This window comes from Sciurus vulgaris (genome assembly GCF_902686455.1).
Source record: "Sciurus vulgaris genome assembly, chromosome: 18".
Lineage (NCBI taxonomy): Eukaryota > Metazoa > Chordata > Mammalia > Rodentia > Sciuridae > Sciurus > Sciurus vulgaris.
Genome location: NC_136479.1, coordinates 14,172,881 through 14,200,666, shown reverse-complemented (window position 1 = coordinate 14,200,666; position 27,786 = coordinate 14,172,881). Strand labels below are relative to the sequence as shown.

General features: G+C 38.9%; 1 protein-coding gene across 4 annotated transcripts; it reads right to left on the bottom strand.

Moving 5' to 3' along the window:
• Positions 1–404: 404 nt before the first annotated feature.
• Positions 405–26,854, bottom strand: CCP110 (centriolar coiled-coil protein 110). Of its 4 annotated transcripts, XM_079120843.1 has the most exons (15): positions 26,652–26,854; positions 22,899–23,054; positions 18,832–18,960; positions 14,864–16,499; positions 13,066–13,196; positions 12,403–12,580; positions 11,701–11,840; positions 11,154–11,270; positions 8,661–8,762; positions 8,309–8,425; positions 7,500–7,573; positions 6,847–6,909; positions 6,112–6,171; positions 5,524–5,609; positions 405–2,758 (listed from the first exon to the last, which is right to left on the bottom strand). In XM_079120843.1, the coding sequence occupies exons 2-15, from the start codon at positions 23,037–23,039 to the stop codon at positions 2,706–2,708; spliced, it is 3,027 nt and encodes a 1,008-aa protein (XP_078976969.1). In that variant the 5' UTR covers positions 23,040–23,054; positions 26,652–26,854; the 3' UTR covers positions 405–2,705. The 4 variants fall into 4 exon arrangements, 2 of the variants coding, with proteins under 2 accessions (XP_078976969.1, XP_078976970.1); XM_079120844.1 differs by lacking the exon at positions 5,524–5,609 and having other exon boundaries at positions 406–2,758; XR_013760688.1 differs by lacking the exons at positions 5,524–5,609; positions 7,500–7,573 and having other exon boundaries at positions 2,683–2,758.
• Positions 26,855–27,786: the final 932 nt, after the last annotated feature.

Genomic DNA, 27,786 nt, shown 5'->3' with positions numbered 1-27,786 from the left:
TCTGAACTAGTCGGCGATCGCCTGTTCTGAACAACCACCGCGATCGCCTGTTCTGAACGACCAGACTGCGATCGCCTGGTTCTGAACAACTAGACCATGATCGCCTGTTCTGAACAACCACTGCAATCACCTGGTTCTGAACAACTAGACCACAATCACCTATTCTGAACAACTAGACCATGATCGCCTGTTCTGAACGACCAGACTGCGATCGCCTGGTTCTGAACAACTAGACCATGATCGCCTGTTCTGAACAACCACTGCAATCACCTGGTTCTGAACAACTAGATTGTGGTCACCTGTTCTGAGCACCTAGACTATGATCACCTGTTCTGAATGACCACCTCACGACCACCTGTTCCGAAAGACTGTTGTGACCACCTGTTCCGAAAGACTGTTGTGACCACCTGTTCTCAACTAGTCCACCATCATGTGTTCCAAATAACTACTGTGATCACCTGGTTCTGTACAACTACCAAAATCACCTGTTTGGGGGAAACAAGCCCAAAAGACTGGGGAATTGCTGCAGCTAGTAAAGGGCCCAAAGCCGGGTCTGAACTCCTAACAGAGTAAAGGGGGAACCGGGCGGACCCCAGGCCGTTTCTGATCCTTGCTCTTTTCCCATTTATTCTCAAGTGTTTTCTGACAGAAAAGGTCCAAAACCCACGTTCTCCATAAAAAGCAGTGGAACCTGCTTTCCGCTATCATTGGCGTTTCTGCCTCTGTGCGAGGGAGCTGGGCGAGGGCCCAGGGAGACACAGGTATCTGGGCCCAGGCACTTTGGCTTCCTCTGCAGACGAAGCCGAACTTGTCCCGCCCAGGGGCGGGGCGGGGCCTCTGCATCTCTAACAAGTCCCTGGTGGTGATTCTTTGGATACTGTGGCGGGATGCATTTCTGTTACTTTGTAAACCCTTCCCATGGTAAAGAAAAAAGATCAAACTGGATTTCCTTTGAGATGAAAAGTTTATTTTGCCTTTTGCCTAGAAGCAAAACTAGTGAAAATTAAAGTATAAAAATAAATACAATTTACATTAATGGACATTCCACTCAAAGTAAAAAAACAATAAAAATAATATATATAAATAAAACTTCATCAAAAGCACAAAACAGTGCCTGGCACTTTTATGAGAAAAAGCTGTGAACGTTAAAAAACGTGTAAAACACACACACGCCTTTATCTTTAAATTAAAAACCCACTCAAGTTTCTTATCAATGTAAAACTAGTTTTAACTTCCTCCAAAACATTCTATTTAACTAATTTGCATTACAGAACACAAAACTCTTAGCATCTATCTTACCAGAGAGACCCACAATGACATGAGTTAGCTGTATCCTGAGTTTTCAGAATGAAAAAGCACAGTTTATCATTAAAAAGATAATTTGATATATTTTGCCTCTAAATAAAAAACTGGTACCTTGGACTTTTTTGACTGTTTCTAATTTTCTGGTTCACTCATTCAATAAATAAGTCTCCATAAAGAAAATCAAGTTTACACCCAGTGTGGATTATTTTCTATCTACAGCTGGATGTAAAAGTTAAATCTTAAACGGAACAGAAAATCGGAGACAACACCTGTATGTTCATATTTTTAAAATATTAAGAATATGTATAGGCTGTATTTCCAAAATACCACTACCTCATTAAAATTCAAGTTAGAAAGATTAAATATACACAGTCCAATTTTATGCGAGAAGCACAAAGCCCTTTTTGGAAATCGTCTGATAATTAACAGTGACATTCTCCTTGATACAGCCATGCGCTCTTGGTAACATTTGTGGTTTGGATGTCAGTGATGAAACACCTTAGACCTCAGTGCCCTTGGAAAATGGAAGTTTTTACCTAGGCAATGTTACTATCTTATTTGAAATCCGGATTTAGTATTATATTATTTAGCCCTTTATTCTCTCCTAAATCAAGCATGCTAGAAAAAGCAGACTAAATAGAAAATATAACGGCATGCAACATGGTATTCTTATTTTACAGAAATGGATGTAACAATGCAGTCTTAAATCTACATTCAAGAAGATTGTGCTGCCTTTACCCAATCTGCTCGCTCTACACAAAGATCATATCTAGCACAGCTGTCCTAACAGTACCTGGGTAGCCTGTGACCACCAGGAATGTGTGCTTCCGAACAGGGACCCACAGCTACTCCTGTGTTGGTTTCAGGTGACCACAATCAGACTGTGGTGAGGGTTTATTCTACATGGTTATAATCCATGTCCAAGAATATGACTTTTAAGTTATAAAACCAGGGAGAAACATACTTGTGCAATAATTTCCCTTTGAACAGAACAGTATTTAATTTGTTTATCAAATTCAGCAATCGGTATGAAGAGAAGAAGAAAATGTATGTTTTAGAACTTACTTATAATTTGTTCTATCTTTTCTTATTTTGTAAAAATAAATCCAAATGTCCTTTTTAAGTTTACAAAAAGGGTCTCTAGACATCTGGGCACACAAAATATACTTGTTTCTATAGCTGAAACACGGAAATGAGGCAATTACTGAACAATGTCTACACTCAAACCTAGGTTGAGAGGAAAATGGGGAGTGGGGCAGGAATTACCAGATCATCGCTCAGCCCTTTGATGTCACTGTACCTGTGTAAACAGAGTCCAGGGTTAAACGCAAAGTCTTGGTCAGGGAAAATAATACAGATGATAACCATCCCCCCTTTTTATCCTAATGAATGTTGTCTTCTTAAATTGTCGCAACATTTGGCCGCTTTCTTTGGATTTTTCCTGCATATGCTCCTAAAACAAGAGCAAAACTGATATTACTTCTCAGGGTTAGTTTTCATACGATACCACTTAATGAGTGCTTCCTATGGCTGAGCTAGCAGAGCCGGAAGCAGAAGCTCCCAGAAGGCAGCTCCACTGCCTTTGCTATTTGACTTACCCATTTTGTGTGACCACCTCCTACTCTGTTCACATAAGTGGTTTTGAATTTCTCTACAGACTCTCTAGTCTAGCACAGAACATCAAATGAGGAATTGTTTAAAAACATTATCAGAGACTGAAATCTAGTTTGTGAAAACTAAATAATTAGAAGTGCTCAGCAGCATACTTCAACAGGCTTTAGATCCCTCCCTCAGTCTCCGAGCATGACATTCTACCATCAACACAAATGAGTCTCCTACTCCTTGCTGAAAGGGTTTAATCCCCACGTACACCAAATCAGAGCACAATTTCAAATTTGTTTAAAACATAATCCAGGCCAGGTGTGGTGGCCCATGCCTGTAATCACAGAGACTCAGAGGATCTCAAGTTACACGCCAGCTTACAAGTTAAGACAACTTAGTGAGACCCTGTCTCAAAATAAAAAATAAAAATATAAAAGGGTAGTAGGTGATGTGACTCAGTGGTAGAGCACCTCTGGATTCGATCTCCAGTAGTGAGGGGAAAAAATAGAAAAAACACCATAATCCGGGCCATGTAAATCTTAGCAGGACAGAGAAATTCTTCAAGAGCAAATTAGGCACTCTTGTGTTCAGATTCATCATTAGCATTTTAATCAGTATGCAAAATTCTCAGTTTATGTAATAAAATTTTTTAGTCTTGTTCAATTGTTTAAACATGCACTCAGGTATTGATAAATCTTTACTAAACAAGAGTTATTGTACTTTAGACACATATTGTTAAGTAAAAGTTAATTTCATTTGTTTTTGTTTTTGATACCAAGGATTGAACCCAGGGGCACTTAACCACTGAGCCACATCCCCAGCCCTTTTTATTTTTTATTTTGAGATAGGGTCGCGCTGAGTTGCTTAGGGCCTTGCTAAATTGCTGAGGCTGGCTTTGAACTCACAATCTTCCTGCCTCAGCCTCTGGAGCCACTGGGATTACAGGCATGCGTTGCAGCACCCAGCTTAATTTCATTTGATTAATAATTATGCTGCGGTCTGGCATGGTGACCCAAGCCTAAAATCCCAACTACTCGGGAAGCTAAGACAGGAGGATCTCAAGTTCAAGGCCAGCCTGGGCAATTTAGCAAGTCCCTGTCTCAAAATACGATTTAAAACATGTGGGCAAGAAAAGTAGCTTAGTGGTAGGGCACTTGCTTAGTATGCATGAAGCCCTGGATTCAAGCCCCAGTACCTCAAAAAAAAAAAAAAAAAAAAAAAAGAATGTTGCCATGTAATTAAATAGATATAAATACTGAATTTCACTGTATATTATTAACTGCAATGACTGTTCATCCTTTATACTATTGAGTATTACTTAATTGAAATTCTAATCACTATTCTGCTTATTCACGAGTGACAAATAGCAGAGATGAAATGCATGAGAAAAGAACATGGAAAACAGTCACTGTGGCAAACCAATGATACTAGCTCCACAATGATTTTATTTACGTAAAATATAATATTACAACGGAAAACTGAAATGTCTTAAAACATCACATAATTTTATAAGCAACAGATCTGGTTTTTGGCCTGAGTTCTTCCAAATGGTTCTCTTCCAGGCCACTCCACTCCTGCCGCTGGAGGAAGCAGGTCTGAAAGTGCAATCCCCTTTCTAAAACAGCCCTCGCTGCCTGCCGCTCACAGTGCGTACACAAGAGGCCTTCCCAAAGTGCCCTCAAGGAATCATATCTCAAAGTTCTTACCAAAAGTTTGTTGTCTCTTTGAACTTACATGAACAAATCTGCACTTACATGAAACTACTTGAATTGCTTATTCCCTCCTAATGTACAGGAAATCAATAACAAAAGCTCAAAAATTTGCCTAATCGTTTATAAGTGGGAAGGTAAGAATTAATTAAAGGTTTGATCTTATTTGCCAGGTGATTAATTTAGCTGTCTTTTAAATGTTTAGAAAGCAGCATAGTTAAAGCACAGTATTTTCTAAGTATTTTTAATGGATCACATAATTTTCAGTGAGCTTTATCGAAGTGTCTAAAAAATTATCAAAGCATATGGTTAGGAGCTTTGGATCAGCTCAACACTGAATTTGTCCTCTTGCCACCATAAAGAGAAATTTAAAATAAAAATTTAATTTAGTCCTTAAACAATCCTCGAATGATGAACATAAGGAGAGCTTTAGCTCAAGCTTCTTACTGAGCAAAAGTTTAAGACCCCGTCCCCCCTGGCATATTCACTTGTGACCCTGTGGCCACAGGGAAAGACTGCTCATCCATCCCGCATGCACAGAATAAATGCTGCTGCTGGGGCACTGCCTGAGGCTGACAAACCTACACAGGTACAGGTGTCAGCTGACCTTTATCTTTTACTCATTTATAGAAAGATTTTCTGAATTAGGCCTGGATAATTCTACAAATTCTTCAGAATAAAAAAATACAATATTGTCCATAGAATTAATATGGACATCAAGGTCAGAACCAGTTTTACTAAGATTCCCTGGCTGCCACAAAACACTAGCATGAGGTTGCTGACAGCAACGTCCGTGAATATGCCCAGGTTATGGTGGCAAGGGGAGACAATACACCCCGCTGGGGGCCGGGGCAGCTTGTGCCCTTGTTTCCGGTAAATGGGCTTCAGGAGTTGATTTTCTACACACCTGACGCAGCAGCTCTGCTAGGCACTCTGCTCTGTGAAGGCTTCTGTCTACTGTGCACAACCCCCTTCACTGATGTCTTAGGGGTTCTAATTGAATATAAAAACATCCATAAGTCACTTGCATTAAGGTCTAAATGTTCAAAATTCAAAGAAAGCAACCACGCTGCATCAATGGTTCAAAGTACAAACATGCTTGAAAAGAACTAGTCTCCTGTGTGCGCATAATAAGGGAAGCGACAGTTTTGCTTCGGCAGGAGACCAGGATAACCAGGGCTTATACTTTGTTGGAGAATCACTTTAGTGATCCTAAACTTGCTACAGGAACATTTTAAAATATTTAATGAGTAAAATGGTATGAAATGAAAAGTAAAAACATGCCAACATAAGATGATAACGAAAACATATTGCACAATAGCACACCAAGAGAGTTAACTTTGCAGACAAAACTTTAACAGGACTTCTTCCCAATGCTATAAAACATGTCACATTTGAAAGCCAGTTATCCTTCAGGTAAAGACTACTGTTATTTTCCCTCTCAAAGCTAATCTTGACTAAAATGTTTTTAAGTACCCATGTATGGCATTCTTACCCTTGTCTACTAAGAAGCCTATGAACAGGTGCATTCTGTCCTTGGTTTGGCTGAAGGACTCTGTTGACAAATTAAATAAAAAAATTAATTCAAAGGTATAAATTCTATTTTTCCCATTTTCTTTCAATGGATGAAAGAAGATAACAGAGAGGTGGAAGTCACCTGTGCAATGACATGGCCTCTGCAGTCCCACAAAGCAAGGCAGACTGATGAAAGCATGTTATCATGGTACTTACGTTTTGCTCACCAAGAGCCCACACCTTACATACTTTCATTAGGAAGGAGCTGTCCAGCATGTGCGTAACCCCTGTGCTTCTGGATAATTTACTTACATACCTCCTTACAAAAGTCAACTTTTTTTCCAAACATGACAGAGAAGAAAATATCACTCATTTTAAAAGAGTGGAACACAGATCAGAACTATTGTTAGCTTTCTAAGGCTTTGTAAATATGTAACAAAGATTCTCAGGAATGAAGTCAACACATCAGGCTCACATTTCTGCCAGAGATACCAGGTGCTACAAAGTCTCCAAGACCATCTGACCTGACATGTGGCCAGCAAGAGGACCAGGTGTCAGTCTGAATCTGGAGCCTAAGACACTCACATCAGCAAGGGGTATCCTACCGATTGTAAAGCAGAACAAAGTTAACACAAAGGGATTTATAAAATTTTCTTTTCTTTAGGAGAAGGAAAAAAAAAAAAAAAAAAAACTGAGATGAAGTGATTTTTCTCACCTTGCTTCAGAAGGATTTTGTTTAACCAGAAATTTCTTACTTGACATTCCCATTTCTGCAGCTCTAACAGGACAGAAAATAAAGACACAAACAATGTAGTTAAAGAAGGGAACGAAACAAGCTTACAACTGTGACATGATGACATAGACAAATCATCATTTAGAAGCTGGAATACTACTGGAATATCTGTGCTGAGCATATTAAAGACCTCTTTAGGGCTGGGGATGTAGCTCAGTGGCAGAGCACCTAGGTTCCATCCTGAGTACTACCAAATAAATAACAATAAAAAACTTTCTAGAAGAATTTTAAAAAGATACTCATTAGAATATACTTAAGATCTCCCCACATAGGAAATCCTAGGATATCAGAAGTATACATTTAAATGATATAAAATCAAACATTGAATATAGGTATTAAGTACCTTAAGACTGGTTATCAATTATACAAGTTGAATTTTGATTAATACATTTATCAAAAAATGGAATCAGATTTTTAAAATCATTGATTTTAATGAAATCTCTATATAAAAATTGGGATTTCCATCAGCTCAACTGCAGAAAAGGGAACTGTTCTTTATTTATAATTTGAATACACAGACAACTAAAATTAATTGGTTTGATAAGAACGTGACATTTTCAAATGAAAAAACTCACTTCATGTACTTCTTCCTATCAAGAGACTTCTGTGTTGCAGCTGAAAGAGCCACTCGGGGACTTTTCATTTTATCCTTTGAAGTACAAAAGTCACATGAAACTCTATCAGTACCAATAACACCACTACATTATAATGCAGATGTCCCCAGATTCATGGAAAAGCAGATTTTCACTAACACTTTTAACTCTTACTTAGTCTTCTTTATAACTGAAGCAGTCTAATTCTAAAAATTAAACTATGGGCTGGGGTTGTGGCTCAGTGGTAGAGGACTTGCCTTGCGTGCATGGGGCACTGGGTTCAATCCTCAGCACCACGTAAATAAATAAAATAAAGACATTGTGTCCATCTACAACTAAAAAAAATTTGTTTTAATTAAAGTATTTTTCACAATGAAATAAATTTTTCTCGTTTTCTTTTGCCAACCACACTAAGATGATTCAAACCAGAGACCACCACACTTTGATATGCAGTATTTCAAATTAATCTGGAGCTTGTTTTCTTACTCTGATTTCAAAAAAGGCAAAATTCACATGAGAGTTACAAAAATTTTAATCAGGAGCAGTTGGATTTTTACAAGCTATTCAAGCAAAACACTCAAGGCTTCAACTCCAAAATCCAATCACGAAATGTGTTTAATTCTTTCATTATGTAATTCTTTAAATGGTCTACAGATTTAAATGTTGACATTAATCCTGGGAATTACCTGTGGTTAAGAATTATCAGATGGGTACTGAAATCAATCAAAAAAAAAAGTCATTTAATATCAATTACCCCAACCCAGAACTTTACTCATTAGAAAATCTCATACCATTTGCCTGAGCATTTTCTCTTTGCGAACTTCTCGATCATGATGCAGAATAGACATCCTCTCAGCTGCATCCATTACAAAGAATATGTCATGAATGCCATACAGGGCAGCTCGCAACTACATGCAAAAGAAGAAAATATTATCACATTGAAGAAAGGAGGCCCAAGTTCAGCAACACAACGTATACTATGTGTACTTCTTTCATTTAGAGAAAAAGGTTAAAGCAGTTTTCACATAAAGCTATTTTCAGTGATTAAATGAAGAGAGAAATACAACACTTCTATTTCTGAGTCTCCAATTATTAGTGGAACTAAACAGTTGCCTAGGAAACCTGCAGGACATGTGCACCTACCTGAGCGAACACTCTCTCCTGAAGGGATGCATCCTGTGCCGAAACAATGCCTCTCTTCAATGGTGCTTCTGACTGGAAGCTTCTTATGAATTCCATAGTATCCTGAAAAAAAGAAATGCTCCTTCAAAAACATTTTTTCTAGAAAGATTTAAGATCACTGGATTTTCCTTTGGTTCTCAGTCCAAAATTGCTAAGAACATAAATAAAACTATTATTGATTACATGTCAAATTGCACACTCACTCAAGGGGCTGGGGCTGAGGCTCAGTGGTGGAACACTCGCCTAGCACGGGTGGGCCCTGGGTTCGATCCTCAGCACCACATAAAAATAAAATAAAGGCATTATGTCCACCCACAACTAAAAAATATATTTTAAAAAAACAGCACTCAATTTAAACTGAGACAAAAATATACAAACTACTTATTTACATGTTATTTTTAAAATTATGAGGGGGCAGGCCTCAGCAGGCTAGGGTTGCTGTGTCCAGCTTCCTCTGAGTCTATTTTTCCACATTCCCTGCTGTACTGAGCTTTCTCAAAAATTCTCACTGCCCAGGCTGGCAGAGGGGGCACTCCGGAAGCAGCAGCCAGACACTGAGCCTGCACTGGCTGGGAAGGGTCTCTGCAGTCACTCCATTTACAAGGCTGGGAACTGCCTGTCTGGTTAAATGGTTCTGAATTAGGATTCTCACTGGAATACCACAGCATCAGTTTACATGTGACATCCAGAGAGCTAAATGCCTATCTGCAAGAGCATTCGTATAGTACAGTAAATGCCAAATTTAGAAAAGAAAAAAAAAAAAAAAAAAAAAAAAAAAAACCTCTTGCTGCCGGATGTAGTGGTGCATGACTGTAATTCCAGCTATACAGGAGGCTGAAGTAAGAGGATCCCAAGTTGGCAAGTCTGGTAACTTTCCTATGTACATATGTGAATACACCTCAGTGACTCTCCACATCTTGTACAACCACAAGACAGGGATCCTAATTAGAATAAGATGTACTCCATGTTTATATAAATATGTCAAAATACACTCTACTGTCATGTATGTCTACAAAGACCAAATAAAAAAATAAAGGGTTAGAGATCTAGCTCAGTGCTTGCCTAGCATGTTCCATGCCCTTGGATCAATGCCCTGTACCAAAAAATAAAAATAAAATTCTGTGCTGATGGAGGAGGAAGATGGTGATAATGATACTGAATCTATTACCAAATTTAGATTTGTGCCGAGGGCTCAATCAGCACTGCAGGCAGTGTTCACTGCAGGTGTGGATGCCAGGCCTGGCATCCCTCCTGAGGATGGTCACAATGGAGAACACGGGGAGGCACCCAACTGGGACAGGGGCTATGCCCTCATTTTATACCACAAAGGAAGACGATCCCGTGTAACTGCACACGCAGAGCCACACTGGATCGAGGAGAAGGAAAGCTTTCTCTGTCTGGGAGCAGTGGAGCATCATCAGGCAGGGGTTGGGACAGATCCACCATGAGATCACGACGACAGGAGGGAGGGAAGCCACACCAACAGCTGCTGGACACCTGAGGACGAGGTGTTCACCACTGAAAATGGTTCCTGCTGCTCTAAGATCTTGTTTGTAACTGCAGGATAGAGCTGTGGCCTTTTCACTGGGGAGTGGAGTTGGTGAGTCTTTTTCCTTCTCCAAAACTCAAACCAGTTCTTTCTTGAAACTAACTAGACTGACCCAGCAACTTGTCACCAGCAGGAGAAACTATAACCTTTATTCACAAAGATGAATTAACTGAACCAAGAGGATATTTGTATTTTATCATATAGCTAAAAACTTTCTGCGTCTGGGTGCCCCTAAGTAGGCTGCTAACTCCTGCCTTCATATGCACTGTATGCCAGCCCACCTGGCGAAAGACATAGAACTTGGCTATGCAGGTAGACTGGGAAAGAGGCTGAGGCAAAGAAACGCCTGCTTGAGGCCTAAGGATAATCTCACCCCAAAAAGGAAGGACCAAGAGCTCAGAGAAATCCTGTCTCTGCTCCCACAGGGGCAAGTGTTCTAGTAGTTCGGGATCCAGATTAATTAATGAGGCCATCTCTGTGTAGTCTTTTCAAAGGGAGCCCAGCCGCATCCACCACTGACTGGCTCTTACTGCTCTGCCCTGTCTCCCCAGCCTGTGGTTACAGCCCCTTAGCAGGTATCCTTTCTCTTCCCACCTCATGGGCTAGTTTTCTGTAACAGAACACAGAGAAATCCTCCATGTTCTTCAAATGATAACTGTTTTGTCTTTGAGTAGCTTAACAAATCTAGGTTTTCTATATTACAGTGTTCTCATTCTTAATTAAAGCCACTAATTGATTTTTTTAAAAAGTAATGCTGGCCAAAAAAATTACAGTAAGACTAGTAATCGGACTTCGGTGACTAAAAAATGGTTGATCTAAATTCTGGACAAATGTCAGCTGGGCTGTCAGAAGACTAAGAGAAACTAAGACAGAAGTGGAATGTGAATGATTTACAACAATCTTACTTTTACAGTTTGTCGAAGCTGCTTCAGTTTATCTGTCTGCATAAGCCTACGAGTAAGAAATCCTTTTGCCAAGGCAGTTATTCTGTTAAATTTTGCTTGTACTTCTGGGTTAAAAACCTAGGAGAAATGAGAAAGACAGTGTTAAGAATCTGAGCACTCTGTTTAATTGTTTTTCTTAATCTATTACAATAAGCTAATTCTTCTGTATTTGCTCTGTATAGTTTCATATGTACCAAAAGCTAAGCTAATCGGATGTGTGGAAAAAATAATGATTTTTTTTGTCAGCCTAAAATAACATAGCTCTTAACAAAAGACGGGTTGCCCCAGGACGGTGGTGCACGCCTGTAATCCCAGCAATTCAGGAGGCTAAGACATGAAGATTGCAAGTCCGAGGCCAGTCTGGACAACTTAGTGAGACCCTATCTCATAGTAAAACTGTTTTTAAAAGGGATGGGGATGTAGCTCAGAGGTAAAGCACTCCCAGGTTCAATCCTCATTAAAAAAAAAAAAAAAGGTGAATAGACAGACATATATCAAGTTTGCCCACCTGAGACCATCCAGTTTGGGCCCTTCCAAAAGGCCTTGGAACTGAGAGTTTGGTCATACCACTAGTTGCTGATCCCCAGAGGTAGAATGGTGCTTCATTTGCAGAACCAAAGCTATACTGCAATGCAGAATTTGCAAAACCTAGAGAAATGTACATACATATTATACTTGATGTCATATAATCAGAATAAGCAGAACATCCAAATAAACATCTGTGACTCTTTTCGAATAATAACTGCCTCTGAAACTGACCCACAAATGAACTTAAAATATTTATGGACTTCAAGCTTATGCACCAGATGAGTCTTTTCAACACAAAAAGCATCTCAAGATAATTGATGCTGTGAAGATAAGCTCTTACAGGGACCGGGGAATTACAGGTAACTCAAGATCATCCGGGAGATAAAGAACTGTGCCTGCACTTGCAGCTTGTCACCTGCTGCAGCAATGAACAGACTGGGCTCTGGGACAAATTTGCTGGTATTTTCCTTGCTAACAAGTCTGTCCTCACAAACACCTGCTCACCAGTCTTTGATCTACTCTCATTTCATTTTTCACCGGTTACTAAGCAGCTGGCAAACAGCAGTGGGATAAGCATGGAATTACTTGAAAAAGGAAGCAACGCTTTTTAAAGTGTGCCAGATAAAATATCTTACTGTAGGACAATGTTTTTCCAAATGAAAAGGAATTTTTAAATATTTACCAGAACTATTCGAATTTGAAGTATGGAATGAGTCCACTTGAGACAGCATTGTTTCTAGCAAACCAGAGTCACTTATTTTCCTCCATTCTAATTCTGATGCATTGTTAATGTTCAATCCAGAGAATTCTGCTGTAATCACCTTCTTCTCTTTTAACATTTTCTCCTGTTCTTCTATTTCCTATAGATGAACAGTTTATTATAGCATGCTAATCCTTTTAATTATAGCCCCAATTAGTATCATTTTAGGTTGACCCCAAATTATGGGTAATTAATAGCATGTTATTATTTCCAGTTTTGCTACTGCAAATAAAATTATGACATCAATTTTAAAATGCGATATAACTACTACAAAAATCTTAAAACAAGTATCCATTTTATGGTATTGCTCTTACATATTTAAGTATCTATTTGTGAAATACCTTTTAAAAATATTAGAAATTTTGAATTAAGGATTCAATAAAGTATCCTCATAAATGATGCAAATACTTTTAGATAGGGATCTGAATATTAGACCTCATATGTTGACAATAAACATATTACCCATGTATGATCCCCTAAAATATATAGGAGAAAAATTAACAAGTATTCTACACATGGCCAAACTTTGTAGGCATCCTTGACCTTCACTTGCCAGCCCTGTCCCCCAACATCTTAATTCCTCACCTTTTGCAGTCTTTCTTGTTCTCTTTCCTGCTCGGCTATGAGTAGTGATAACTGTTGGGCATGCTGTTCTTCTAGTTTCTTCCGCATTTCTTCAAAAGCTAACATCTTGCTTTTTAGTATCTCCTCACCTTCTGAAAAGAAGCATGTCCCCTCAAATTTAGAAAGGTCACTACAAATCTAATATCTGATATTTTATACCCTCAATTTCAATTATGCTTCTGACCAGAGGGCATTCCTGGATCTGACATAAAGCAAAAAAGATAAAAAGTCAGATCACCAGTTTGAACCACTTTCTCATCTGCCACCCCTCCTATTTCATCCTACCCAATAAAGAAAGGCTTGTATCTCAGCACCTTTACCCTCGTTCAACAGAGCCAGCATGGCCTGGGCTGATGGAGCCAGACTGCATGTTCAGGCAAGTGCCTCCAGAGTTTACTCAGATGTGGTCCTCAACTGCATGTCACCACTATTTACTTTTTTGACTCTTGTCTTCTTCAGGACCTCTGGAAAATACCTAATCCAAAAGATCTGATATACGATCCTTAGAGCAGAATTAAAATTCCAGATATTTCAGGTCCTAACTAAAGAAATTATTAAAAGAAATCATCATGACTATGCAACCTAACTAAATAGAAAGGGAGACCCATTGAAATGCTGAAATGCCAAGTATTATGCAGATGCAGCAAGTGTACATTCATGGAGTCATCAAACAATCACTCTTTTCAAGTCATAACAGCCAATGATTTTTAGCCAAGACAAGTGCACTAGGTACTCCTGCCACACTGATCCACTCTTCAGCTACAGCAATTTGCATTCGCTGATGTGCAGTTTTTCATAAGCAAATAGTAGAATTATAATCTTCAGCAAGAAAGGAAAAAGCCCTCAACTGAACCATTCGACTGACAGGAGTTCAGTCCGTCCTGTCCTAAGGAAGATGGACGCTAAAAGGCCAGCCTCGGACAGCCCTCAGCTCCTGCCCTGCCTCCTGCACATGCCCATCCCGACAGCTCCTTGGCCTCCCTGGTGACTCGCCTCCCCTCACATGTTCACGAAAGCACTACCAAAACTGCCACTTGATTGGTTTTGTGCTCCTCTGATAACCACAGAGGCGGCCTGCCAGCCATGCTAGGCTGCCTACCTGGAGAACACAAGTGGGCTCCCCAGTACCAACTGTTTGCAGAGCTCTTAAAAAGGTGGTTTTAAGCATTTTTGCCTTAGTCTTACTTTTCCTATAAATCCTAAGAACTTGATGGATGTCTTCCATGTACATAATGAAGAGTCACTAACCAAGATAACAAAGGAACAATAAGGCAGGTGCTAACAAGTTGTTCATATAAAACTGGATGCAACAGAAACAATTATTTCAACTCAGAGCCTCATCTGTGATAGTTACTCTAACAACCTGATGTTAAAACAAAAGGCAAACAACATGAAGCCCTCACTACAAATCACAGAGCAAATTGGTAAAAACACTGAACTCCTAGTCCAGCGGAAGCCCTCACAGCAACACACGGATTAAAACTATGATGTTTCACACCAGCTTTTCCTCCAGTCATTAATATTTTCTGATACCAAGTGGAATATGAAAGTTTCATTTTTTAAATAAAAAGTCCTTTTAAGAAAGTCTAACAAATGGCAACAAACTAGAGCTAATTATATGCTTTCTGATAAGGTAAACGAAATTAAGTTCCCTAGAAGAGATGAAGACAATTATTTATTTTGTAAAGAGTCAACTAAAAGTATTAAAACCAAGGGGCCATCTTCTTGGGAGGAATCAAACACATCAAAGGTTCCTTACCTTTGGTACTAGTGTCTAACATTTTATTCTTGTTAATGTAGACAGATCCCTTGGGGTATCTTTGTTCTGGGAAATGCTGCCTCTCCTGTTCAGCTACTCCAGTTGTTATGACATAAGGGCAGTTTTCCTTTTGCAAACTATCAATATCTAAATCAAGTCTCCGCTTAACTTTTTCAAAACTATTATCCAAAAACTGTTCATTTCCACAGGACACCATCGGTGTGTCCATCTCTTGTCTGCTGTTCTGGTTTTGCATCAGTAAAGGAGATGGGTTTTTTACATCATAAGACTTATTCAGTTCCATCTGTAAATTGCAGGAGTTTTTCTCTGACGTACTGGCTGACTTGGGTCCACTTGCACTTCCAAAGCTGTGACTTGCTATGCACTGCCTGGGGGCATACAGTTCGGGCACTTTGGGCCCTGCAGAACCAGCACTATTCATCTTGAATGCTCCTCTCTCATCAGATATTAGCTGATCTTCCACAGCAGCAAGTCCATGGGTAACTTTATTTTCTAACTTGTTTCCTAAGGATTGACATATCTGACTTGATTTCCCAACAACCATATCCTCTATGGCTTCAGATACATTTTTGCTAACAAAAACCTGGCTGGAACAAATTCCCGCTAAGTCGACTGGTAACTTTGGCACAGTTTCCGGTACATTGGTTTTTTCATCAGTATCTGGAACAATTATGTCCACTGCTTGTTCTTTTCCTTTAGGGCTTAACTCACAGGCATTTATTGGGTTATTTATAAGTATATGACATGCTGATGATGGCCTGGAACGCCTTCGATGCATTTTAGGACTCAAACTTGGCTCTGGACTAGGTAATTTGGCATATGAACCTGTAAGACTTTTGATAACATTATGTTCAGTAATAAAAGTGGGAATAGCTTTAAAATCAGATTCAGAATCTGGAACAGTGGGATGGCCAGTTCGTACAGGGACGTCTACTTTAGAAAAGCTAGCTAAAGTTGACGTAGTCATGCTGCTTGCCTGAGAGGAAGCACCCTGGAGAAGAACATTTGATTTATTAAGGCTTGGTTTGTCGGGAATCACTGAGCCACAGTGCTTGCCCATCAACGGGGCCTTCTCCTTCGCACAGTTAGTCACTCCAGTAGCATCATTTTCTTTGTCTGAATGACTCTCATTAATGTTCCTCTTTGCACTGCTTCTCAGGCTGCGTCTAGATTGCTCCCTTTCTATGTATTCCTTTGACTTTTTCATCAGGTTCTGAAGGCTCATTATATATGGATCTGGGGTGACTTCTGTCCAAAGTGATGAATCCTGTTCTTCATTTGTTGCATGGAGACCATCAGAAACAAGAGTCCCCTGTGAGGTTGCTGAGATCTTTGGAGATGCTTCATTTTCTGTGCGACTAATACTTGACCTATCACACTGCTTCAGAGAACTGAAAACTTCTGAATCTTTAGCTAAGCCTACCCCATTAGGTTTACATTGGTCCTCATTATCAAATGGCAAAATTCCAGTTTTCTTTTCAATCTTTGCTAATGTAGAGTGTTCAGTAGGGCTTGGCAAGCTATTTGGAACATTCAAGTTTCTGACTTCTGAATTAGAGTAAACAGTTTCCATCTCCCACTGATCAAAATCACTGGCATTAGGTGCTTTTCTAACCTGAAAAAGAACATTTAAAAATTAATGTCTTCACTACACAAAACAGTTTTGATTTTTACTGTTTTCTACAAAACAGAAATTGAAGATTCAGAGTTCTGACATTTGAAAACACAAAGCCAAACTAAGATGACTAGTTTTTATAGTATCCTATATCACATGGGAATCAAATTATTATTTTAAAAAATCTGGTCATCCTAGCCTTTTTATTAAAAAAGAAGAAATTATCTAATCAGATACAAATATGAACATATACATATATGTATACGTATTCATACACCCATATGAAATTCAATCTCAGAATAAAGTATTCTCCTTAACTTTCTTCTGGTTATATAGTACTAACATCATCCATCAACTGTTCCTCCTAGGACAGCTTCATCTCAAATTAATAGAAGCAATAAATACTAAGCAATTAAATGTCTTACACATAAATGATTCCTTCTCCAACAAACTTGTTTAGAACATTGATTAAGCAAAAAACAATTAAATACTGACTCTACCTCCCTCCCACATGCTTACTCAAAGTTTAACTAAAACACCTCCATAAAATGAGCCAATTTTTGGTGTAAATAACAGTTTATCCATCAGCTTAAATTACTTGGAAATAAAAAAATGAAATTTCAACTTAAAACTCAATTCAATTCATAAAACAAAATTCAATTATGTTAACTGGTGAAGAGTTAAACAGCAATCTGTTAAATGCATTTTGAAATAAGCAAAAGTGGTAAACATTGGTACAATTAGATGAAGACAACTATATACATGAGATCCAAAGAATAACAAATTATATTTTATATCTCAATAATCCAACTTTGCAAAAGAATAAAAAGCAAATTAGGATAGTTTCTAAAGATAATACAAACACATAATAAACTGCCAGAAAACACAGAATTATATGAATGGGGATTCCAGAATCCTGCATATTACAAGATTTGGGGGTTGTTTTGTATATGCTTGTTTTTCCCCTAGGCCATATGGCCCTCTGGTTTTAACTTACAAATCCCAAGACACATAACAGTCTCCAGGTACTGTGCAATAAACAATGCAACAGGTGTACTGAAGTCACATCCTCAGGACCAAAATCAACCAAAAAAGGGGGATTTATTTTCACCAAATCCACAAACATGTTCATAAGTTTAAGCAACAAATTATTTCTTTATATAAAATCTTTCACATTTCACATTTATGATATTCAGTAGCTATATTTTGTGTTCACTACTGATATGAGCCTTTGGTTAGACAAACTAAACTTCTTAAAAAATCTATTATGGAGACATAGGTTTTATAGGTGAAACAGACCTTGAAATCGTTATATTATATAGAATTTCTCCAGGTGAATGATAAAATCCTTATACATGTTCTTTTAAACAGGCTTTCAGACTCAATGATAATTTTATTAGTAGTATATTTGATACATTCCTCAATGAACCAAGAACAATGTGACATTTTGTTTTGTGACATTTTTGGAAATATGTATCAAAAGTCCACCTCTTTTATTGTGTTATATTTTTAAACCTAATATGGACAGTAATTATAATCTACAAATTAAAATCTACTACCCACGCTATGTATTACCCAGAGAAATGAAGGTAGCAGTTAGTGAGAAATATCCTAAGGTTTATTATAGATGAGTCATCTAGTATGAATCACAAAGACAAACCACCACCCTTAAGATTAAGAAAAAAAAAAAACTAACCAACAAAATAATGAAATAATGTACAGCAGAAATTATTTGTTCAATCTAATCTCTCTTTAGTATGTAATGATTCAAGATTTTAAAACAAGTTGTTTATACAAATCTAATCTAAATAAAAATAACTGCAAAAGATGTAGACATGTTGTTTGATTTCAGTTTGGATCTAGAACATATCTGGGTAATTACATTTACCTGAGTTGCATTTTGTGTATCTACAAGCAGAATTTTCATACACACAGAAATAGGGGGCAGTTATTTACTTTAGCTGAGAATGAGAATAAGGTCCTTCAGTCAATACTCTGATTAGTTCAGGGGTTAACCACAATGGCCAATTCTATTATTCCGTCACTTAGAATTCAATGTTTTTAGAGTCATAAGACGGACAATAAGCAATTATATTCAGTGTATGGTGCCATTGTCTACGTACCCTCTGATTCAAGTACTGAGCATCACTAAGAAGCAAGTGAATTCTCTTTGGAGTAACTGAAATGGAATATCACAAATGATAAAGCTTCTCAAATATAACAGTAAAGCATATTATTAACCAGTTAAGTGTAAATACGTTTCTGAAAAATTAAGATCAATGCTTACGTGATGATTTCTTAATTATAATCTAAAAGAATTTGAGTTACACACCTGAACATTTTCAAGGATCTCCTGAACACGAGTCAGTAAAGCTTTCTTCCTGTTAACCTGCTTTCTGGCTTCTACATCAAGGGCTTTCTGCTTTTCTTGTTGTAGTTCCTTTCTCTTCTCAATGTTTAGCTATAAGACACCATAAAAATGTTATTTTTCAATGATAAAAATATAAAATCATCTGTAAGCACAAGGCCCTGGGTTCGATCCCCAGCACCCCCCCCCCCAAAAAATATATAAAATCATGAACTTTTGGAACAGATTGATTTAAAACCATGTGCAAAACCCAAAATTAATCTACACTGAAAGAAATCTGGACAGTGACTGGGATGGGCACGTGGGGCCTTCTTTGGTGATGAAGATGCTCTGTGTGGACATGAGTTGAAAGGGTGTACACATTTCAAAACTCAAGCACCTGTGCATTTCACTAAATGCAAGTTATTCTCAACTGGAAAAAAAGTTATACGAAAGAAAAAAATTGCGCATTGATCAATGCCCTAAAATGACAGAAATAAAATTAATTAGCTCTTTAGGCCAAAGCTGAGATTTTCATTTGGCAACCACTCACTTCACTGACTCAGATTCTTCAACTTTTAATCTTCCAATTGGCACACATTTACTTCTTTGCTGCCTCAAGAAAATGTTGAAAGGGTTCATGATGAAAGAAACATAATGTTTTCTTTGCCAACAAAATCAGAACACATTTTTATTCCACTTTATATTCTCCAATAAAAATATACTGTGTGTAAGCCAGGCTTGGTGGCACACACCTGTAATCCTAGCAACTCGGGAGGAGGAGGCAGGAGGATGGAGAGTTCAAAGTTAGCCTCAGCAACTTAATGGGGCACTTAGCAACTCAGCGAGACCCTGTCTCTAAATAAGATACGAAAAAGGGCTGGAGATGTGGTTCAGTGGTTAAGTGCCCCTGTGTTCAGTGGTTAAGTGTCCTGGTATCAAAAAAAAAATAAAAAATAAAAAATATATAATGTGTGTAAAAAATTGAAGGTTTCCAAGTTTTATTTTTTCTTTCTTTTGTGGTACTGGGGTTTGAACACAGGGGTGCTCTACCACTCAGTTGCGTCCCCAGGCCTTTTCATTTCTTATTTTGAGAAAGGGTCTCACTAAGGGCTGGCAGTGAACTTGTGTTTCGGCCTCTAGAGTCACTGGGATTACAGGCTTCTGCCTCCTGGACTGGTGCATAATATACTCGTTTAGTGGATTCAATCTTAATTTACTAAGTCCTAGGAAGTTTAGTCAAGATTTATTTCAGAGTTTCACAAACAGAAAATATACCCTAAAAATTATTCAAAATTTCACTAGTCATCTATCAAATACAACATAAAAGCATAGATATGGAGAGACGTAAGATTTTGCTGTTAAACAAATAACTGATGGGGTCTAGACTCTACAATATGCCTCAGACATTTTGTTCCATATTAAATCAAGCAGCACGTCATCAAATAGCTGATAAAAATGCTGCTTTAATATGTTTTCCTATTTGCATTGTATCAAAAATCATTACAGTTTGCTTGCTAATCAAATATGGGGAAATGTATACATTTCAAGCACCAACTGGCAATCACCAGGATAAGCAAGTATTCAAACTAAACATCAATAGAGGAACATTATGTAACTTCTGATTTAATTTAATACAATGTACATAACACCATCTCAAAGGAGTTCTTGCCAAAAATGTTTAACCTGACTCTAATCCAAACTTTTAGACTTAATTTCCCATCTACAGCACTTAGAGGGACTACAGGAACAAGTAAAATATCACAAGGAACCAATTAGACAAATCTAAAGTGCAAGGTATTCTACAGGACAATAAGTCTGGTCTCTATAATTTTAGTGTCATTAAAAAAATATTTTTTTAAAAAAAAGCAGAGACGCCGGAGATGGTGACACACATCTATAATCCCAGCAGCTTGAGAGGCTGAGGCAGCAGGATAGCAAGTTCAAAGCCAGCCTCAACAACTTAGCAAGACACTGTCTCAAAGTAAAAAAATAAATAAATAAAAAGGGCTGGGGATGTGGCTCAGTGGTTGAGTGCCCCTGGGCTCAATCCCTGGTACAAAAAAAAGCAGAGGGACTATTCTTTATTAAAAGAGAATAAGTAAATGCTATTTGTGAACTAAACAGATATATATTAGAAAAAAACAGCTGTAGCCAGGTGCAGTGGCGCATACCTATAATCCTAACACTCAGGAGGCTGAGGCAGGAGGATCACAAGTTTGAGCCAGCCTTAGCCACTCATGAGACCCTGACTCAAAATAAAAAATAAAAAGGACTGGGAACTTAGCTCAGCAGTAAAGCACACCTGGTCTCAATCCTCAGTACAAAACAAGAATAAAGAAAAAAACAGCTATAAAAGACATTTTGAATATAAATGGAAAAATGTGAATATGAACAGAATATTAGGTGCTACTAAAATTTATTAATTTTGTTACCATGCAATAATGGTATTAGGATTTTATATAGGAGAATGTCCTTATTTTTAGAAAATACATACCAAATTATTTAGGGGAAGAACTATTATAAACATTCAATTTTCAAATGGTTTGGCAATTTTTTAAAATACATATATTTATATATATATAGACATGTGTATATATAATACCATAAACACCATAAAGGAGAGATTACAAAAATGTTAAAAATTGTTGCATAGAAATGGTAGTCACTGCACTAACCTTTCAAACATTTTGTTACAGAGAGCTGGCAGAAAATACTGATCTTTTAACACTTATTATACAAAAATAAATTTAATACTCACTTTTTCTAATAATATTAATTTTCTGATTTAAAACAAGTCCCATTTAAAAAATATTCAGTATCAAGTGTATAATAACAAATGAGTCCTGTCTACCATTCTATATTCCCTTACACCTTCCCAGATAAAAAATACACCTTTCTTTTTTTTTTTTACCACGGATTGAGCCAATGGGTGCTTAACATCTGAGCCACATCTCCAGCCCCTTTTTAAAATTTTTTTTTTTTAATTTTGGGGGCTGGGGAGATAGCTCAGTCGGTAGAGTGCTTGCCTTGTAAGCACAAGGCTCTGGGTTCGATCCCCAGCACCCAAAAAAAAAAAAAATTTGAAACATGGTCTAAGTTGCTTAGGGGCTCAATAAGTTGCCGAGGCTGGCCTTGAACTTGCTATACTCCTGCCTCAGCCTCTGCAGTAGCTGGGATTACAGGAATGTGCTATCATGCCAACCTAATACACCATTCTTTTAAAAGCACAAATAGTTAACATATGTTGAGTACTTCCCATAATCCAGTTATTATTCTAAGCATTTTACACATATGAATTCATTCAGTCCTCAAAACAGCCTTATAATGTAAGTACTATTTTTATTCCCATTTAACAAATTAAGGAAATGGATCACAAATGCACCCAGCAGATAAGTGGTGAAACAATGATTTGAATTTAAGCCAAAGGTTCCAGAGCCTGCACTTTCAGCCACTACTCGATACCACCTCTGAGAGCATGCTTTGCGAGTTGTACACAGAGATCCTTCAAAGTCAGGACTTTTAGATCTACCTTACTCACTTTAATGGTATGTATAAAATTCCATGAAACAGACTACAGTTAAGCTAATCCACTATAAATGAACATTCAGATTGTTCATCAATCTCTTGCTATTTTAAACAATACTGCTGAAACTTGTATTTCTTTATGTGCATCTATAATTGTAGGACATTCCTAAAAGGGAATTGCTGAATCAAAGTTATGTACACTTTTAAACACTACCAAACAGTTCACTGAAAAAAAAAAAAAAAAAATCAACTGACTTTCTTAGTCAATGTGCATTAAAGGTGCTTTCTCCCCACAACCTAAGAAACTCTAGGGACCTATCCGATCTTTGCAAATTTAGTAGGTAAAAAGTGCTAACTCATTTGTATTTCTCTGATTACGAACAAACATTAGGGATCCTTTCAAATATTTATAAGTCTTCCATTTGTTTTTCTGTGAACTGTCTGTCTTTCACTAGAGAAAATAAATCTTTAAAAATAAATCTTTAAAATCTTTAAAAATAAATCTTTAAAAAAAGAAGGTTTACCAGTGGAGAAAGCACAGCCACTCCATGGAAGCGAATAAGTGAAATACTTTCAGACTGAGCAGGTAGACAGCTCTCTGCGGATAGTGATGCTTCTTGGATTCTGGCAAGAGTTTTTTCACAGAACTCCTCATATTCCTCCATCTTTCCACAATCACACTACAAGACAGAAAAATGTTATTTCTAATGTGCTGCAAAAAATAGATCTTAATTATTTGGCAAACTTTCTCAAGTATGAAATACTAGAATTCACCAGTCATAGAACTGGTATTCCCAGAATTGTCCCACTGATCAGGAGCTCATTCTAGGGTACAGGAAAACACCTCAAGACCCCGTTAAGACTTGTTTCATATATTAAATTTTTACCAACATTTTTGCATGTAAATCCATCTTTAAATATGACTAGTTTAGAGAGTACAATGAATTCACAGTGAAACTTTCTTACAGGAAAAAAGTTCTGCAGTTCTTTAAAACTATGGATTATAAAAAAGAATATTGTATTTTCTTTAATAGGTCTTATCTACATAGCCCAAGAAAAACTATACCATACAAAAGTAGAAATGCTTTTGTAGCAAAGACAAAATACCCGATTTTAAAAATTGTTTTTCCATTATGAAATTCAAAGACACTTCAATCTTAAGACTGCATTATGACTCCTTGGCCACCAGCCAACTCAGTCAGGGGTAGAATACAGAAAGTCTATTGGCTCTAGCATTAATTCTATTGTTGAAACCTGGAACCATCACCAAGCTTCTTTAAACAATCAGCCAGCAATTCTGCAATTTCTGGAAAACTGTGATGGTAGTTACGAAAATCCCACATAACAATAAGAATCAGCCACCATAGTCATTCCTGTAGCAAGTATTAACTAGTTATTGATTGCCTGCTTGTGCAGCATTATGTGTGGCTGTTTCCATTAAATAGGCAAGGGAAAATAAAAAAGAGACATAACTAGCAAGGGAAACTGTGAAACAGAAAACTAATACAATAATGCTCCTTTCAGTGTATTTTAAAACAATTTGATACTCAATGGAAAAAAGAGTGCGGGGAAATTTAATTCACAATACGGGATATACAAACATGGAAAAAGATTGAATATGATACTGTCCTAGGCTTCAGAGTACTTAAAAATTTAGTACACTAAAGTGTCAGGGACAAATTATAGTACAATTAGAAATGAAGAAAACACATATTCAAAATCATGATTAGATTATGGGGAGAGGTATGTTGCTACTTTTGACCAACTGACAGTTTTAGTAATAATAAAACTTCTTCCTACAATTCCATCAATTGCAGTCATTTCTCTGCTCAATTTATGCAAAGTAAATCTAATTTCAAAGGTTCTCTAGAGTGCAAATGAGTTTATTTGTAAATTTTATATTCATAAAAAAGCAAAAGTAAAAACCACAGAACACTTCATAGCATAAACATTTTTAGTCTAGGTTTCAACACTCATTATAATACTTTGACACCCAAAATATGCAGTAGCTAAGACTTAAGAGGAAGTCAAATAACTCCATTTCTACTAAAATAATTTAAAGTGTTTTACATCTAGCATTATAGCGAACACAGATTTCTTGTACAAATAATGTAATACACATTCTATAGACACACAAGTGAGGGAGCTGGGGGTGTGGTTCAGTGATAGAGTGCTTGCCTGTAGTGCCTAAGGCTCTGGGTTCAATCCCAGCACTACAAAAAAATACACACACACACACACATAATATACCTACAAGCAAAGCATGAAATTCAATTTAAAAGGTCTGGAAATTTTAAGGAAATAAACTACCTTTATAGCAATAGTTCCATTATTCTTTTAACTACATAAAAGAGAAATGCCTCACAGTTTCAGAAAGTTATTCACCACCCTTCAATAGTATGTCTAGTAAGATGTCCAGTAACATTGTTACAGAAAAACTAACCGCATATGACAATTCAATAATCATTTAAATGCAAACGCTAATATGAAGGTTATGGAAGGTACCAAATGGTCCTGATTATGACTAGAACCTTTTTATCCTTTAGGCTCAGCTTGGATGTCCGCTTTTCAAAGAGGCCATCCATGATTATCCCACCCAAATTAATTCTTCCTCAGTCACTATCACATTACCCAGCTGTTTCCCAATTTTCATAGCACTTACCACTATCTGCAATTATCCTTGGTTTCTGTCTGTCTTCCTCCACCAAAACATAAGCTCCATAAGCAGAAGGACCTTCTCAATCTTGCTCACTGAATCCCCATTACACAGAGCAGTGTCAGCGTACAGAAGGCACTTAATGAGAGTAGTGAATGAGTGAATTAGGATAATTGGTTCAAATAATAATGTAAATCAGAAGAAAAAAGAAGAGGGTGGACTATACAGCAAAAAACTAGCAACGAAGAATAAAATTTACAGAGCAGTCCTTGCATGATGATGCTATTCCCAGAGAAGTTTTTACCTCTAAACTGCAAGGGTAACCATTTAAAAAGCGAACAGTCCACATCCCATGATTAAGTAAGAGGGCACTATGTTTCTCACACCACAATTACCACTGCCAGCAAGGTTCCACGGAAGCCTGACTTACAAGGCTATCCCAGCCACAAATCTAGGCCTGTACTTTGCCATCAGGCATTACTGGTCCACTTCCATTAATCTTGGCTTCAGCAGGTTCAGGCAAGTCCTGTCTTCTCCATTCATATCAGAGTACACTGACCCTGTCCAAATGAGCCTCTCTGCAAACCCCACAGATTCACAGGCCTGTCTGACCCTTTACCAGTGCTCTGCCAGATTGTTACTGAAGGGGATGGTAAAATACCTTCAGCAATACCCAGCAGATCCTAGCTGGTTGTTTCCCCAAAGACATAAACTCTTTGTACGGGGAGGATCTCTCGCTCAGGCACATCCTCGCTGTAAATTCATTGGAAGCCAGTCCCGATCCTTGCACTTCAGTCTCGGTAGAATGGGGAACACCAGGGTAATGTGTCTCAAAGGGATTTTGTGAAAATGCAGTGCACTTGGGGGAGAGTGCAGAAAGCACCCATAAACAGGAGTTGCTTTTCTCAGCGAAGAGGGTAATGCTGCTGCTGCTCTTTACCACTGGCCTGTGAACTCCTGGATGACAGACAGCGCTTGTCCCTGGTAAGATCTGAAGGTAACTTAGAAACCTGAGAGTGGGGGACTGACTGCGGCTTCCCCATTCGCCCTTTCGACCCCTCCCCATCAGATCGATCCGGAGGGTCCCCTCTGCTTGAACGGGGGCCGGGGCGGTGGGACTGCAGCCGGACAGGAGAAGCGAAGGGTGGGAAGGGCCCGGCATCATCGGGGCTATCAGGAGAACTCGCTTTACTATGGTCATTCTCACCCTTGGCCCCAGGGAGGCGAAGGCGGCGTGCACAGCGCTCCGAGGCCTTCGGTCGCAGTCACCGGCCATCCGAAACGGCCGATGCACAGCCCTGGGGACGCCGCGCTCTCCGCCTCGCGGGGGGATGAAGCGAAACGGCCCAAGCGCCTGGCCACTGGAGGGGGTTCGGGCTCCGGCCCAGGAGACTCCTGGCCCCTCCGAGGGCAGCAGCGGCTGCCAGCACCTGAGCATCACCTCCGCGCTCGGCGCCGCCGGCCCCGGGACACCCGCTCCTCGCTCCCGGCGCCTTCCCCGGGCTCGAAGCCCGCGAACCCGGCACAGAGCCCGCGCTCAGTCCCACAGGGCGCCAATTCCGCCTCGCCAGTCGCCTCTGCGCCTGGACCCCCGCGGTCGAGGCCCTCTTCGTGCACACACCTGATTCCCCCGCGGCCCCGTCAGCTTTTCTCCCCTCGCCACCGCCTTGTCAGGAAGCAGCAGGCTCAATTGGTTCTGAAAGAGCGCGGTCCGATGCGCCGCCGCCTCCTCCTTCTCCTCCCCGCCATATTACGGGTCTCTCAGGCGGCAACGCGGGCTCCTGGCAACCGCCGCCGCCGCCGCCACCCGAACTCCTCCCCTCTGGGCCGGTACTTCCGGTGGTTGCTTCCCGGGCGGTTACAACGGTTGGACCCTACAAAACTACAACCCCCAAAGTGCATTGCGCGTCCGTAGCAGGGAACGTATTGCTTGCGATAGGCGAGGTGCACGCTGGGAAACGTAGTCTTCTAAGCGTCTCAAACCCCCAGAATGTTCCTTAGTGGCGTTTTTTGACTCATCTATACAGAGATAATCTCTTCCCGTGTTGGGAAACAACATTCACCAAATTGTTTTCTCTGTAAATAAAAAATTGCTGAATCCTGATGTCAACTCCAAGCCATCTGTGCCTTTTTGCAAGTCGGTGGGAAAATACGTCCAAGGGGAAAGGTAACAGGTTCAATGTGGCAGCAAAAGCCCCGAATCTTTTCCAGACTTCTCGATCTAAACACCATGTTGCCAGCCTTCCAAAATAGGATTTAGCGATCCCATTTCCATTCTCCAGTTTGACCTTTAGTGATCCTCCTCCCGGTACCTATTTTTGCATTTATAAAGTGTGGATTTTTAAAGTGCCTATGACAAGTGTGATAGTGAGGCACAAATGAGATAACTCTTGCACAGGGCCTGGTATATAAGGCTTCAGTGGGGAGGGAGGAGTAAGATTAGGAGGAGGAGGAAAAGTAAAAAGGTCACAAGTCCCCGGAGGGACTTGATCACATGCCTGACCCTGCCATTAACTGCTCAGTTCCCCTCACCTCCCCTCGGTTTCCTCATCCATAAAACAAGGAGATGATTAAAATACCTCCCGGGAATTAATCCGATTGTGCCTCCTTTTCTCTTTCTTTCCTTACTACTCTGGAAGATCCCCTTAAAGGCGACTGAAATGAGTCTACTGAAATAACAATACCTACTTACTGGGGCCGTGACAAGAATTTTGAGATATGCGTATGCAGTGTTTGCTAGCACAGGACCTGGAACG